The sequence below is a fragment of the Gavia stellata genome, chromosome 22 (assembly GCF_030936135.1).
Source record: "Gavia stellata isolate bGavSte3 chromosome 22, bGavSte3.hap2, whole genome shotgun sequence".
Lineage (NCBI taxonomy): Eukaryota > Metazoa > Chordata > Aves > Gaviiformes > Gaviidae > Gavia > Gavia stellata.
The window spans coordinates 13,607,911-13,622,916 of NC_082615.1; the positions used below are offsets into that span (position 1 = coordinate 13,607,911).

General features: G+C 51.5%; 2 protein-coding genes across 2 annotated transcripts in view; both read right to left on the bottom strand.

Annotated features, from left to right (window-relative positions):
* Positions 1-1,694: 1,694 nt before the first annotated feature.
* Positions 1,695-13,191, bottom strand: ENDOV (endonuclease V). The gene is made up of 9 exons (XM_009808040.2): positions 13,136-13,191; positions 12,430-12,601; positions 11,112-11,246; positions 10,631-10,670; positions 10,416-10,528; positions 10,238-10,306; positions 9,443-9,571; positions 3,175-3,251; positions 1,695-2,120 (listed from the first exon to the last, which is right to left on the bottom strand). The coding sequence occupies exons 1-9, from the start codon at positions 13,189-13,191 to the stop codon at positions 2,090-2,092; spliced, it is 822 nt and encodes a 273-aa protein (XP_009806342.2). The 3' UTR covers positions 1,695-2,089.
* A 453-nt stretch (positions 13,192-13,644) lies between these two features.
* Positions 13,645-15,006, bottom strand: part of RNF213 (ring finger protein 213) — a 50,340-nt gene continuing 48,978 nt past the window's right edge. Inside the window, exons 63-65 of the mRNA XM_059827971.1 lie at positions 14,859-14,948; positions 14,581-14,759; positions 13,645-14,089 (exon numbers count right to left, since the gene is read on the bottom strand). Of these exons, the coding sequence (XP_059683954.1) occupies positions 13,936-14,089; positions 14,581-14,759; positions 14,859-14,948 (423 nt within the window). The 3' untranslated portion in view covers positions 13,645-13,935. The remainder of the gene's footprint in view (positions 14,090-14,580; positions 14,760-14,858; positions 14,949-15,006) is intronic.

The window sequence follows — 15,006 nt, forward strand, 5'->3', positions numbered from 1 at the left end:
GTCAGAAGAGGTACTGCGTCTGTGGCGCTGGGAGTGAGGCGAGAAGGCCACCCTCGCGTCCCCTCGGCTGGGGAGGGCTGCCCACCAGCCTCCTGCACCCCTGTCCCCTGCCAAAGCCAGCGTCAGACACAAACCCAAATGCCTCCTCTTCCCCTGGCCTGCCAGGCAGCCCCTCTGATCCCACACACACCACCGGGATCAAAGGAGCATGCTTTCACTGTGACATTTTTCCCTTCCCAGTCTCTGTCCACCCACGTAACAAACTCCCATGTGAAAACAGCTTTGAGGCTTCCCAGGAGATGGCACGCTCCTTCTCGGGGTTTGAAAACTGCAGCTGTTTCTGGCTTTGTCTTTTAAAACATATCAATCAGCACGGGTTTTCTTTGGGAAGCACCCTGTCAGCACTAGTCCCCCCTCTTCAACACTCCCAAGGATCGGCCTAACAAAGCCCCCCAAACAGGCCCCGGGGGAGCCAAGTTTGGTGCTTCCTCCTTTTTCCCTGCCCGGGTCTCGGGGCATAGCGCTGAGGGAGGAACCAGCCCAGACTACTGCACAGATGCTGAACAGACATGCAAAAGTGCCTGAACATCCTCTATACCCAAAGCAGCACCGAGACTGAGGTGGCAGCAAGAAAAACAGCAACAAAAGCTGTAAGATAAAGTTATGCAGAAGTGCTTGGCAGCATTTAAAGCAGACCCCAGGAGTCCTGACCCTGAGCACCCCTCTCCAAACCCGGGAAAACATCCTTTTTCCTCTTCAGGCTGGAATCTAACACAGCCATGTTTTTTTAAAATCAACATGCCAGAGTTTTGGCTGTGTTCAAGAACTCATATAGCTGCTCCAGTTTTCTTCGGAAACGGTCAGGAATAACCTGCCAAATACAACCAAGAACCCACACCTTCGGAGGAAAAGCTTTAGACCTGCAAATTGGACAAAATTAGCTGCCTTGATTCAGGGATAGAAACTGTTTGTTCTGTGCTTTGATGCTAAAGCAAAGCTTCGCAAACGGCTTAACTGATGGGTGTTCGTCCGAGCATAGCAGGCACAGAGAGCTTCCTCCTGACCTGACACGGGTGCTCCCAGGCCACGCAGACTGCAAAAACTCAACCCTGGGCACTGTATTAGGAAGGACCTCCCTCCCCATTCTCCGTGATGGGAAATTCTCCTTTCCCCCGAGATGTTCTTTCCTTCAGGAAGAGCTGCTCTGCACCCTGAGCCCCCTGCCTCAGCCATTTCAGAGAGGGTGACAGTAACACCGAGCAAGTCTGGGTTCCGTAATGCCCTTCCCTCTGAATCGTGCTTCAGCAGCAATGCAGAGCAAGTTCCCACCAAGACCAGCAGCACCACGTGCCCAGGACGCGTAGCGACCCGCACACAGCCACCGAGGTCGGGTCACTGCTGTGCGGCCCCAAGGCAGCAGGCACGCGGCAGCCGCTGACACCAAATAGACAGAAAGCTTCTCAGGTACTGGAGCTCAGACCTCCGAGCCTCTTCCAAAATCCGCAGCAGACTGTTGGCTCCATCCCCTCCCTCGTGAGTCACACGCCCACCTGAAACACAGCGTCCTCTGCCCGTCTGTCAGGACCAGCCGGAGCTGCGTACTGGGCTTCTGTTCCCCAAGACGTGCAAAGTGAATGTAAGAGTACAGGCTGCAGGGGCTGGGTGGAGGCTCTTCCAAAAATGACGAGACGGGAAGTCTCTGTGCCACAGAGGTGCGGTGGGAGCCAAAGGCCAGCTCGGGAGTTTGTTTGTAACTAAGTGCCTCAGCATCTCTTTGTAAAGCACCTCCTGCAATTGCCCAAGTACTGAAGGAAGTTGTTGCAAACTTACAAGCGTACCTTTGCTTACACAAATATTTTTACAATGCTTAAAAATCAACCCTGAGAAATATGCTCTAAATGTTATCCTTGAACAGAAGCTGGTCTGCCTGCCCACCAGAACCACGCACAGTGGCTGGTGTTGTCCTGACTGACACAGCCGTGCACTGCTCTCCCCTGGGGTGGCACTCGGCTGTTGCACTCGACAGAACCACAGTCTTGGTGGAAGAGAGGATCCAGTGAAGAGGAGCCCTGCGGTTTCTTCTGGCAGACTAATCATCCAATTCAGCCTCCTTTTTTCTGCTGGGAACAAAAACAAGGAAGGGTCACAGACTCAAAAACAAGTAGAAACCAAGAACACCACATAACTATGTCATTTGGTGAATAAGGGGCTCAGACACACAGGTTTTGAGATACATGGTCATAAATGGACTGAGTTTGGTTTTTCTGTTGCACAGACCTCCAAACTAGCTAGCCTTTGTGTGAGCTTCAGCATCTGCCATGGCAGGAAGGTGCTAGAGACGAAGCTCCAGCACAACCAGGGGACACCCAGCCTGGCGCTGCACAAGGCTACCCCCATGGCCTGGCCACGCTGTGCAACTGCCACTACACGAGCAGAGAAAGCCCCTTCTTTTGCTTCTGCCTGCACGACTCTGTTCTTTGAGGAGCTGAGCAGAGCATGATGAGTTGCACCAGCCAGGTGTCCTAAGGAATCCCTACGAGCTGCCTCAGTCAGCGTAAGTAATCCCTGACTAATGCCACCGGCAACCTTCACTCCTTCTGGTCCATCAGGACCCACAGAGCAGAGTTAGCTTTGAGTCCTGACACACTTCATTCACCCCCGAGCAGCCCTTCGGGCTGGGCTATCTGGTATCTGTCCAACCCAGTACTGGTGTGGGTCTGAGGGAACCCAACAACAGGAACTTCTACGCCTCAGTGGACTTGCTATGGATTTACACCAATAAACAGAGCAGCCGCTGGCCTACTTTATATAAGAGTGGGGGAATCTGACCCTCCCCTTGCTTTCTGGGGGCAGAAACGAGCTCCCTGCAGGGTATTTCTGTTCACCCTCGTGTCACACCTGTGGGCGTTAGTGCTTTGCTTATCGCAGGTGCCGGAAACAGACCAAATCCCCAACGACCTTCCCCAGCCTAGGACACAGTGCTCTGCGGAAGAAACGTGTGAAGTAGCATGGCTACAATCACCAGAAATCACCCTTTATGGAGGCAGCATATGTCCTGATGTCACTTGAGCTCACCTTGTTACCCCGTCTGTCCCTTTAATGCCATTACTGAAGATCATTACATGAGCAGATCCCCTTTGGAGAGGCAGCTGCTTGGGCTGCCCACACACCTACCTGTCTGGCCCAGAAGATATGACCTCCAGTGGTGAACACAGCTGCTTCCGAATATACTCCCTCGATCTAATATCAGCCTGGAATTAAGGAGGAAAATGAGTGAAAATGGACTGATCAGCCTGCTTGGTGCCTCCCCTTCTTAATCTCAGTATGCCCCTGCACACCCTGATGTTAGCACATCACAAACAGCTCTTGTACGACCGTATTGCAAAGAGGAACCTGCATGTTTCTTTCCTTGTTTGGTTTCTGTGCCTCACTGCAAGCTGCTTGGGAGAATGAAGACTTAAAATGAAGAAATAGAGGGTCCTGGACCAAACAGCTTTACTGGAGTACAGTCTATTTCAGAAGCAGAAATGACATTTGCTGAACCCTTGCTGTCTGCCCCTTTACTTCTCATAGAGTAAGGAGGTGAGACACGGGGCACAGACAGTTCCTGCCAGAGGGTGCCTAAGGTCTGCTCAGCCCTCACCTACCCCAGGCACGGCAGGATGAATGGCCAAAGTAGGACCCAGACCAGGCTTCCTCAGCAAATCCCAGCTGCAGCTGAGTGCAATCAGCCTTCTCCAAGGGTCCCTGTGGGACCCCAAGAAGGAACTAGCACAAGCTGCCAGCACACACTGCAGCACAGTGAGCCTTCCTGCAGCAAGCACTGACCCAGCTGGAATCCCTCACCTTACACCTACACTGAATGGCTAATCCTCATCGTCCAGGGATGCGACAGGCCAGCAAGGATTTCCAGAGCCTTAGTAAGAAGAGGGGTTCACTGGCAAAGGGAGAGTTGCTGAGGTGATGGGCTGCTTTTCCATTGTGTCTTATCTCTACGCCAGAACTGCAACCCCTCTTTGATGAACCCTGGCAGCAGAGCCAGACTGGAGGAGACCTGGGAGTCTGAGACTGGTCTAGTGCTTTCATCCTTCGAACCGACCCAAATGACTTCTTCCACATGTAGGCACCACCAAATGCAGTGCAGGAAAATGTAATGAGCAGGTAAGCTCCTTCACAGGCCTTCCTCAGCAACAGCTCATCATTATCTGATGAGAGATGGAATAGACTCATTAGAAACTTGAGGGCAGGGTAAGTCTTCCTTCCCTCGAGAGGGGATATTCCAAAATGTAAACCAGCTCTCTCATTGAACCAACAGAAGCTGCTCCGCGACTCTCACTCCATAAAGGGATCACACACCGTGATCACGTGCAGGTCTCCACAGTGCTGAGGAGTTCCTGTGCATCAGCAAAATGCTTTCAGATAAAGATGCCCAAAACAAACGACTCCTCTTCAGCCCAAGACTCTGTCCGCTCTTCTATTTCTTGGGATCTTCTTCATCCCTTTTGCTCAAAGCTATTAAAATCCTTCAGCCTATACTGATGCACAAAAGCAGTATGTCTCCTGGTCCCCAGAAAGCTGTTGGGAGTGCCAAACTCATACAGATGTGAACGCAGATCTCTGCAGCATTGCAAGGCAATTTAGCATAAGACAGTGGCTTGTAGATCCCTCCTCAAAAGGTGGGGTGCTACTGGAGCATTTTATTGACTTGTCCCAGAGCAGCAGAATGCCCCATGGCCTCTGCTGCAGTAACTTTCACTGTACACTCAGTGAAACAGAAGCTGTGTCCCAGGACAATGCTAACAGGGACTCCCACTGGCACTGCAAGCAGGCACAGGCTGCAGCCTCCAGGCTCACAGCACTCCAAGATCATCCATGGTCTTTATAGCTGTGACGCTGTGATGTTCCTAAAGGATTAGCTTTTCTGGTCACTCGTCAGCTGAGAAATGGAACTCTGCCCTCCACAGGAAACTGTAAATTGAAAGGGGGAACAAGGCTATGGAAAAGGCTGTGAAGAGTTTGGGAATATGGCAACCCAGCAGGCGAGTTCTCAACAGGACGTGGGATGAAAAGAGAGAAGTTGGCATTGCCCGTTCTTGTACCCATCCCTTTCCTTCCTCTGTTCCAGCAGTTGTATGATGCAGGAACAGATGGAGAAGCGCACCACTCGTCTGCTGCATATCCTTATCCCCAGGCAAGAGCTTGGCTCATCCTGCCTATGCGCCTGATGGGCTGGCTGTGCAATGGTAATTATGCAGCTAAAGCAGGTAAAAACATCCACTAAAAGCAAACAGAGACAAGACACAAGCACAGCCTTGGCTCTATCGCTTCTTGGCAGCAGTTGCAAGGCAAGTGACTGACACACCTTTCACACTTTCCTACTTCATGAGTCCAAAGGCAAAGCTGCCAAGGAAGACAACGCCAGGCTGTATCCATGCTCTGGCTCTGCTTTCCAGTACCAAAATCAAAAGGAGTCATGTTGAGACTCTACCAAATTCATGGTTTACTGCACTCCTCGTTTGAAATTGAGCTTGGAGCCATCATCAAACCCATCCTCATGCAAGTGTCCAGTTCCTCCCTTCCTCTCCTGATACACTCTCTTGTGACATGAGCCCCCCCGAGCTCACCAGGAAAACTAGATTGCTGTGTCTTATCAGCAATGCAGGATAGCGTGTGGTCAGAGTGGGGCAAGGAGAACAACAATGGAAATGCCAAGAGCTGTAAGAAAGTGCTGCTGGACATTTACTGGATGTTCTTGTCCTCCAGAAGTGTTATTGTTCAGCTTTGCAGTGCAGAAGACTCTTAGATGCTATCACAAGCACGCAGATCCCAGGCTGTTGGGCAACTTTGAGAGCTGGCAGTTGATTTTTACATTCCCTCGAAGTTTTTTTCTTTTTTAGAAACTTCCTTTCTCAAATACACTGCTTCGCCATGACATTTTCCAACAGCTGTTGTGCCCCACCTCAAAGGCAGAGTGTCTCTCTCCACTTAAAAAGCAGTATGTGACCTTCCCAGCTGGAAAAGCTTCACAGCATATGATGATCATGCTAATAAAGTGGGTTAACGCATCCCTAGTGGCTGTCCTTGAAGCATTTGCTACTCTCATCACTGTTCTACTTCTGAAGAGTCTCTCCCACACCTCAGGAAGCTCCCCAGCACCCCTCCATCCCTGCCGCTCCTAGTCAGACCTCTCGGGTGGAGGCTCTGCCTGCTTACTGCTGGAAACGCAGCTCCACAACTGCTTAACAATGCTGCAAGCTCGAGAATGAAAAATAGTTACATAAGGAGTGGTTTGTTTGGGAGATTTTTTCCCTTCTCTCTATAATTGGACAGTTTCATAACTGAACTGACAAATAACTTTGATCACTCTTCAGCATAAGGGATTACGTGATGTATTTTATAACAAGGGAAGGAGGTTGTTCAATAGAGTCCCTACTGGGAGACCAAGGTAGCAAGAGTCACATCTACAAACTGTTTTTCTAGGGAAGAAAAACCCTAACCACATTCTGCTGATAACATAAGCTACTGCTTGATTAGGTGGCAAGTTACTGGCCAGTCCTCACTCCTAACACAGCGCTGAGAGACAGCTTAACCCAGCTTATTAACCAAGAGGCTAATCAATAAGATGGATAACTGTCCTGTAATAATCCTCACAGATTGTTTCTATTTTCAGAGAGGACTAGTGCTGGCATTAGGGTCTGGAATTGTTGCTTTGCCTATTTTATGAGGGGCAGTGGTGATCCCTGTGTACTCAGCAAGCTTGCAGTGGGGGGTACATCTGAAGGGAGTCAAGAGTTTCAGGGTATCAGCTACTGATTTCCCGGCTGGGCAGCAGGAGCTATTCACACAGAGGAGAGGGATGATGGCTTATTTCTCAGTTCTCCTAAGGGCAAGTGTTTAATATTTCGCATGAAGTGACCTGCAGAAATTCACGGCTCTGGGCAGGCCTACTTCTGTCCTTCTTGGTGGGCTGGAGCAACATCAGGCTGTCCCATCAGCCACATCCTGAGCCAGCAGGAACCAGCTGGGCAAGGTGCCAGCTGGAGCTAAAAGGATCATCAAGTGAGCTGGAGGCTGGTGTGCAGCCAACCGAGAACCTGAAACAGCATGAGCAGAAGAATCAGTCCCAGTGCAATCCCTGTCAGCTGGAGAGCGTTAAAAGCTTCTGTTTCCCCCACTGTGCATGGGGATCCTGGGTCTGAGCAGGCTTGGAGTGTGGGCAAACACTGGAGAGGAGTTCTGACCTCTGCCAGAAGTAGGCAAGGGCAGCTGCTCTCAGGAGGGCTTGGTATTGTTCTGCTGCCACTGAGTTTGAATGCTTTGCTTGTTATTCTGGGATGACAGCTCCTGCCTGCCTCAATCCCTGTCTGGGTAGCTCCAAATGACCCACCCTCTGCAGAAGAACCTCAAAATCTCACAAGCTGGCTGGGCAGAGAGATCACCCCCGTGCAAGCAAAATTCTCCCAGATCGAATAAGGACTAAGTGGGATGTAAATACCGATTGTAGGTGGTAACAAACTTCCTTCTGCTTTCTCTGAAAGATCACTTCTCTTACCTGCATCACAGCCACAGTTCCTTTGGCAGCATGACCACATTGTGGGCTGAATGCAAATCAAACCATTTCTGATCACTGCCTAGATACTGTTACAAGCACAACATACCCTACACAGACTGGCCAGCCATACCTCTAGGAAAGGAGAAGGTTTAAGTTCCCACAAGAGTTGCACAGCACTACACATGCTGCAGCATGGTACTGCCTTCACACAAACCATAAACACAGCCTCAGGAAGGTATGGGCAGGTGAGCTCTCTTAAGAGCGTTATACTTCTAGGGCTACCAGAACTTAAAAACTAAGAGCTAATGATCCAGAAGTATTTTACTATGCTGGGAATGCCATAAGCACGTCACCCATCAGGTCTACAAGCTTGTTCTGGGGACATACCATAGCAAAAAGGTCAAGTCAGTCAACCACAGCAGGATTCCCCCCAGCCTTCTACTTCCTAAGTCCAGTCTTAGGTGCTCAAGAGCTGCGGCTTCCAGCACTGCCCTGTGTCAAGATCTGTGACAGTTACCACGCAGAGGAACTGCAACAGGGAGAAGTCCCATGGAAAGGTTTAAGTCTCCTTATCTCCTGCCATCCCTCTACCTCTACAGGAAACACACTCCCTTTTGGATTTGTGATCTCTCTGTAAGAAAAGCGACAACGATTCATTCCATCACTTTAAATAAAGGTCGAAGTTAGAGAACTGGAAGAGTCCCAGAACATAGACAAATACTGGAGATAGCTGGAAATGAAATGAGGGTGACAAAAAGCTCCAAGACACCTTTTTGTTTCCAAAGGGAATGCCTTTCCCCTTTCCTCTGAACATGCCGAACTGCAGAGCTAGCTCAGAGCTCTGCGGAGGCATCTGTCCCTTGCTGGAAGAGATTACATAAGAAGATCTATCAGCCTACTCCCGTCTGGCAGGTAGTGGTTTATGAGAAACTCCAGTTCTGGTATGGACACTTCAAGGTTTGTTTTGCTCCAAGGTGTTAGATTTTTGTCTGGCTTATGACTATAATACTCTGTTTTCAGAAAACACTGCAGTAGCAATGAGAAGCTCCTGTGTGCAGAGACTGCGTAACAGCCCTCAGCAGGATCACCTTAGTGCTGCTCTGAGGAGCTGCAGAGCAAAGGTGGCCAGCCACCTGACAGGCACGGCGGTGTGGCAACGCGAACGGCGTGTTCCAGGGCAACGGACATCTGAACGGGCCCTGCTCCCTGGATGGTTGCGGGGTCTCGCCCGCCTGAGCCCCTAACAGCAGGGTGACCCTGAGAGAAGGGAAGCACTTGTCAGGCTAAAAGTCCCAGAGGCTTTACACTTCTCCAGATCCTTTCCTCAAGCCCTGCTGCGATTTAATTAGTCTGAAGCTGAGCCGAGGTGGCAGCTACGGCTCACTGATGGCGATCCAGTGCTGTCACCTACCGGCTGGCTGCCGCCCCGGAGCCTGCAGCTCCTCGCAGAGTGCAGCAGCAGGGAAAAGCCCAGAGGAGCAGCACTGCAGTCTGTGCTAGGCTCAAAGTGCCCAGGAAAACTGCATTTCCAGCTCCTGTGTATTAACAGCAGCATCACAGAAGTTGCCTGCAGACAGGAACCAAGAAATCAGTCAGGCTGGGTCTGCACTAAGGGCTGTGTCTGCTGCCGGGCACCGCCTCAGAAGAACAAGCAGAGAAGAAGGAAGGATCAGTTAACTACCACATCAGTAAACAACACCACAACAGGCTGGGGAGAACAGAGCAGCAAGAAGGGTGCCAGCTGCAGAACTGTCAATTGCAGATGGGTGACAAACTGAGGCTTTGAAACATCACCATAGGCTTGGCATCCACGGCCCCCTCCACTGCCTGCTTGGCTGCTTCCCTACTCCAGGCCTGCCATCCCCTTCCTCGGCTCCCCTGCTTTTGTACCTGACGGATGGGCTCCGGGATCCGGTACCTGCAGCAGGACTTGACTAGGCACACGGCTGTCTCCAGGCACACCCTGTGACCCACAGAGATATAAAGCGGCTTAGAGCTGTTGTTGTAGCTACGCAGGGCCTGTGCATTCAGAAACAAGAAAGATCAAATACTTAAGAGGCTTATTTTAACAAATACAGAGTGGCAGATGAATTATAAGCTAGCCAGTTGCCTTCAAAAGGTGGGACGGTGGTTCTGTGTGTGGTAACTCCCAGCCTTCTTCATCCTCTACTTCCCAGTATCTCCTCACAGGGACTGTTTGCCCTTTTGGACCCCTGGGGCCCTTCCCCAAATGCCTCACGCTACTCTGGGAAGCAGTGAGACTTGCTAATGCAGACTGCGTTGAACTAACACCAGGTGCAGGAAGTTTCTTATATCTGCCCGTTTCCTGTGCCGCGCTCTTCTGAGTCATGTGCTCCCTCCCATATTGCACCGTGGTGAGCTGCTACAGAATTGGCACCTCTCTGTGACTGTGGTTCACAAACAGGGGTGCTGGAGCATGGCACCTCAGATGCCATAGCCACGGACACGAATATATCCAACACCCGAACTGCCAACTCTTTCTACAAATGTCTGAGCTCACAGGAAGGAGAAAGCAGTGTTACTGGTCACCTGTCCACACCGTGTCTCCCTGAACTAATATCACTGAGACAGTCCCAATATAGAGACAACACCCTCCAGCGCTCCCAGCTACACAAAGCTGCAAGACTTGATGGCCAAGCAAATAGGAAACTCCCCACAGCTTACCATGCCCAGGACTCTCCCTGAAGTGCCGGTCAGTGTGAACGTATCTCCTGCCCTCTGCAGGGAACGAATCTAGGGATAAGCACACACAAAGTCAGTTGGTTAGAAAGCACTTGTATGCAGCTGTCCCAATTCTCTTGGGATATTAAAAAGTGGAAATAAAATCCCAACCTGGCCTAACCTGCTCTCTGTGCAGCTCATCCCTGACCAAGCCATCCACCTGCAAGAGGTTCTTGGCCACTCCAATGCATGGTAGATCCGTCAGGACTCCGAGGTGAGAGGCCACACCAAATCCTGCCAACAAGAAGTCACTGTAACTGCAGGACGCCAGAGAATAGGACTCTCAAGCGGCAGCATGGGGACCCTGGAGAGCAGGGGTCTCCAGGGAAGTCATACCTCTGGGATGGAGCAGGCCATTCCCATCTACAAGAAGGACCTGAAAAAGCCAAAAAAGAAATGTTATTTCCTGTACACTGAGAGCCACTCCAACAAGCAAACAGTGATGCTGGCCCCGTGAGGAAGGAAAAATCTATTTCGGTCCTTTTGCTTCTCTCTATAAGGGTCTTCCTATGGTGCTGTCTACACCTGACTCTAAATGATCAGTGCTCCAGCAGCATGAGCTCGTAGTGGCTGGCAGCACACTCCACTGGTGCTGCACACAGAATGGGACTCCCATTGCCAAGGGAGGCCTGGCTGTTCTTGGCTTGGCATCCCTGGTCCCTAAGGAAAGGGCAATAGGTGTTTCAATACAACTCTGACACTGCACTTTCCTCCCCGCCAGTGGAAAACGGCCAGTGTGGTCTCAGGAGAGGGAAGAACACCTTTCAGCAGTACCCTGGGCCCTCACAACATCTCAAGACAAAGAAATAGGCCATACCTGAGGTTTGAGGCTGGGCTCCTCCCGCTGAAGCCTCTGAACAGCTTCCACCAGGAAAGGGACCTCTCGGAAGGCTAAGAATCCTGCCACGTACGGGGCGCTCACAGCCACCATCCGGCAATCCTCGTACAGCACCTGGGAGCAGTGGGACAGTGCAGAGACAATGACCTCCAGGACTTTGCTGGTTGGTTCCTGACCATTTCAGAGGCATCTCCTCTGGTTTATGTCCCTTACTCTCATCCTTTTTTAAAATACTCTGCTTCTGGATCTCTCCCACAAAGCCAAGGCCATTGGATTGTGTCATTCTGTCACTCAGTTAGAGAACAGGGTGGATAATGGACTGCTGACAGAAGAAGGCTGGACATCAACTACCATACCCTGCTTGAGAGTGAAGTGCTTGAAGCAAAATTAGGGCAGCTGTTCAGATAGGCAGCGGGGGACCTCAAAGTTCACCCAGTCAGAGCATTATCAAAGGGTGTCTGTCTCCATGCAGGGATAGGCTGAAAGAAACCCTGTAAGACAGGGCAAAAAAACATTCATGCAGGGCAGGTCAAGAATCAAGGCAGGATTTGAAATTCAGTTCATAAAAATCCCAGCAGCCAGTATCAAACTTTATTTCTCTGTTTGTTGTAGGTTTTATAGTTAAAAGATATTTTTTGGCATCATTTTGAAAGCTGGGAAAGAGACCAAAAATCTTTATGAATTCAAGTAAAATGACTGTGGGATGTGGGATTCACGGCAGTTTTGAAAAGGCTTTTATATGTTACATCCCATATTATTAGTTGATCCCCAGCAAGAACTCACAAACAAGACATCTGCTGTTTGAGTTTACAAATGCCTTAACTTCCTCTCTTGATCGGCACTGAGTAACAACGGTCCTGTTTGGCTCCTCCTGGTTAGTGGCCGAGACTGATTATATTCAACATACACCTAAACCAGCTACAGACTTCTGTGCCTGACCATGGACTACATCTCACGACGATATTTTTTGATTTACCAACTGACCTAAATGCATACTAAACCTATCCCTCAACGCCTCATAAATTCCCAGTAATCCTGCGAACCTCTCATGATTAGGAGCAGTTTGCATCGCATCTTCCTAAACTTACGTCTGAATCCTTACACATATTTGTTTCTGTTTATCTTTTTTGCAGAACATACAGTTGGAGGCTTTGTTGAACACGTGGTAACTTACTGATGTCCTGTGAGGCAGAGGTGCAGTAGCTAATGGCCTTTGCGTAAGTTTTCTATTAAAACCGTTGTGTTATTGCACACCCGGACACAACCCTACGGAGTGAAGTTGTTCACTCGCCGTTACCTCAAGAGCCGGGTAGCTGAGAACGACCAGGGATGCGCAGGCGCTGGTGTCATCTCCTTTGATATAAGATAAGTCCACACCTCCCACTCGCTCCAGTCCTGCAAAACTTGAATCTTTCTGCCACTCCTCGGTGTCCTCCTCGACCACGCCGGCTTTTAACTGGGCCTGCTCGCTAGCGGAAGACCACACAGCCGCAGTGAACGGCGCACCCCTTCCTCCTGCCTTCCTCCTCGGCTCCGGGCCTGGCCCAAGGCCGAGGCCCTGCTCCACCCCGGGCAGCACGAACCGAACCGCACCGCACCGCACCGCGGGGCCGGGCCGTGCCCCGCGGCCGGCAGGCGCAGGAGGGGCCCACAGGCCCCAACTATGGGGGCAGAGCACGGGGGGGCTCTTCTCGAGGGGCCCCATCGCTTGCGGGGGTCCTCCGCAAAGGGGAGCCGGGAGATGCAACTCTCCTCACTTCGTGCTTGTCCTCACGAGGGCCGTGGGTGAGCGGGGCGGGGGGTGAGGGGGATGCAAGGGAAGCGAAGGGGGCCCCGCGGCGCTGGCCCGGTACCGAGGGGGAGAGAAGGGGGGAGCCCCGCCGGGCCCGCCCCGCCGGGCCCACCCCGCCATACCAGGCCCAGCCGGGAACCCACAGCGGCACACGGTTGCCATGGCCACCGCCCCCGGCCGGGCGCATGCGCAGAGCGCGCCGCGCCGTTACCGTTCCCAGCGGCGGAGGGTGGCGTCCAGCGGCGGCTCCGCTGCGCGCCCCGACATGGCGCCGCGCCGGAAGTCCGCGTCCCCCTCCCCGTCCCGCCCCCCCCGGGAACGCGGGCGGAGAGCGGCCGTTCCGGGCGCGGCGGCGGAGGAGGCGGGAGGAGTCGCGGGAGCGAGAACGAACTTTATTGGGACAGCCCTCCGGGGCGGGGGGAGACGGGGGTCCGGGAGAGGGGCCCTGCCCCGGGGAGGAACGCGGCAGCGAGTACCGGCGACCAGCGGAGGGCTCTGCCGCAGCCCGAGGTGAAGGCAGGGAAGGAGCGGCCTCCTTCGGTGTTTCTGCTCGCCTGTCTAACGTGGGCCCGAGGCCGCAGCGGTGCTGAAGAGGCTCCTCGGTACCGGAGCAGCAAGGAGGAGGCAGCGGGGAGAAGGAGCCTGGTGTGCATCGCGGTGACATTAAGCGTCAAGAAAATGCACAATAAAAAAAAAGCATCCTTCCCTAGGGCGGGGAAAGGTTTTTAAAAACAATCCTTCATCTTTATCAGGTGGCTTCAGGGTTGTGGTGGGGTTTTTTTCTAAGCAGCAGAGACGCCTCAAGGCATCACTATGCAGCCTCCTGCTTCTCCACCCTCCTTCCGAGGCATGAAAGCATCTCATCTTTGTGTCATAATTAGTAAAAAAACCCAACCCCATATCCAAAAAGCAATCAACGAACCCAAAAAACCAACAACCAGCACCCTCACCAACACCACATGGTTGTGGCAGTAGAATTCCCTGTCTGTGAGGAAGATGAGAGTGCTAGTCCTAGCTTTCCCTGCGCTCTCTTTTGAAGAGAGCGGCTGCTTTCCATGTAGCAATAGCGTGAGAGAGAAGAATCTTATCTGGGAACAGCTCTTGCAGCTCTGTAGCTAACTCAGAGTCTTTCGCATCCAGGTAAGGAATGAGCGATTCCTTCAGGCTGGAAAACAAAGAGCAAAAGTAGCATTAATAGATGGTATACAGCAAACTACAACTGCCACATAATGTTTTGTGGGGTAGGTATGCACAAACGTTAAGTACACAGTTTCAACGTGTATTGTGTAATAAGAAGGATTAAACAGCCAGTCAGATTTATAGAGAAGCTAAAGAACCCAGGAAGGGGAGGCTGCGGGTCAGAACCAAGGTGTTAGGGCCAAGCTGTGCCTGTGGAAAGCTGAGTGTGCTCATCTGAGCGACTGCAGAAGTGCTCATGAGCAGCAGCTCCACGTATATTCCAGCAGCGTTCCCAAAATAGCTTGTGTAAGATGAAGAAGAGTCATACGTGCCAGAGACAGGCAGTGTGTGTCTTAGAGCTAGCTGCATATTCCGAATGCTGATGGTCCAGCAGGGCAGTCATTTGCCATGGGAACCGTTTCCAGCGCTAGTAGTAACACCAACACCTACTACGTTAGGGCTGCGTAAATCTGTTACCTCCAGGTGGGTCTGAATTCATCCACAGCTTGGACACGTCTCAGCTTCAGGATGATCATTTCATGGAGCTCCTGCAGGAAGGTTTCCAGCCTTGAGTGGACAAGGAAGGTGCTGAGGAGCTTGGCAATCTCTGGACGGAGCTCAGCTTTGTAGACTGTACTGATGTCTACAAAAGGATCCTAAAAATGGGGGAAAAACCCAACCGTACACATTTGAGCAACTTCATTTAGAGAAGAGGAAACAGCTGATTAGATACTGAAGTTGTCAGTGTACCTTACCCTTTTGAGGCGCAGAAGCTGCTCAGATTTTTGGGTAGAGAGAAGTTGCCATAGGGCTATGTTGTGCTTTAGGTGGCATCGTTTAAGGGCCTGAAACAAAACCACATATATGGAGTGAACCTGGATGTAAGGGATGTATTTAGGAACC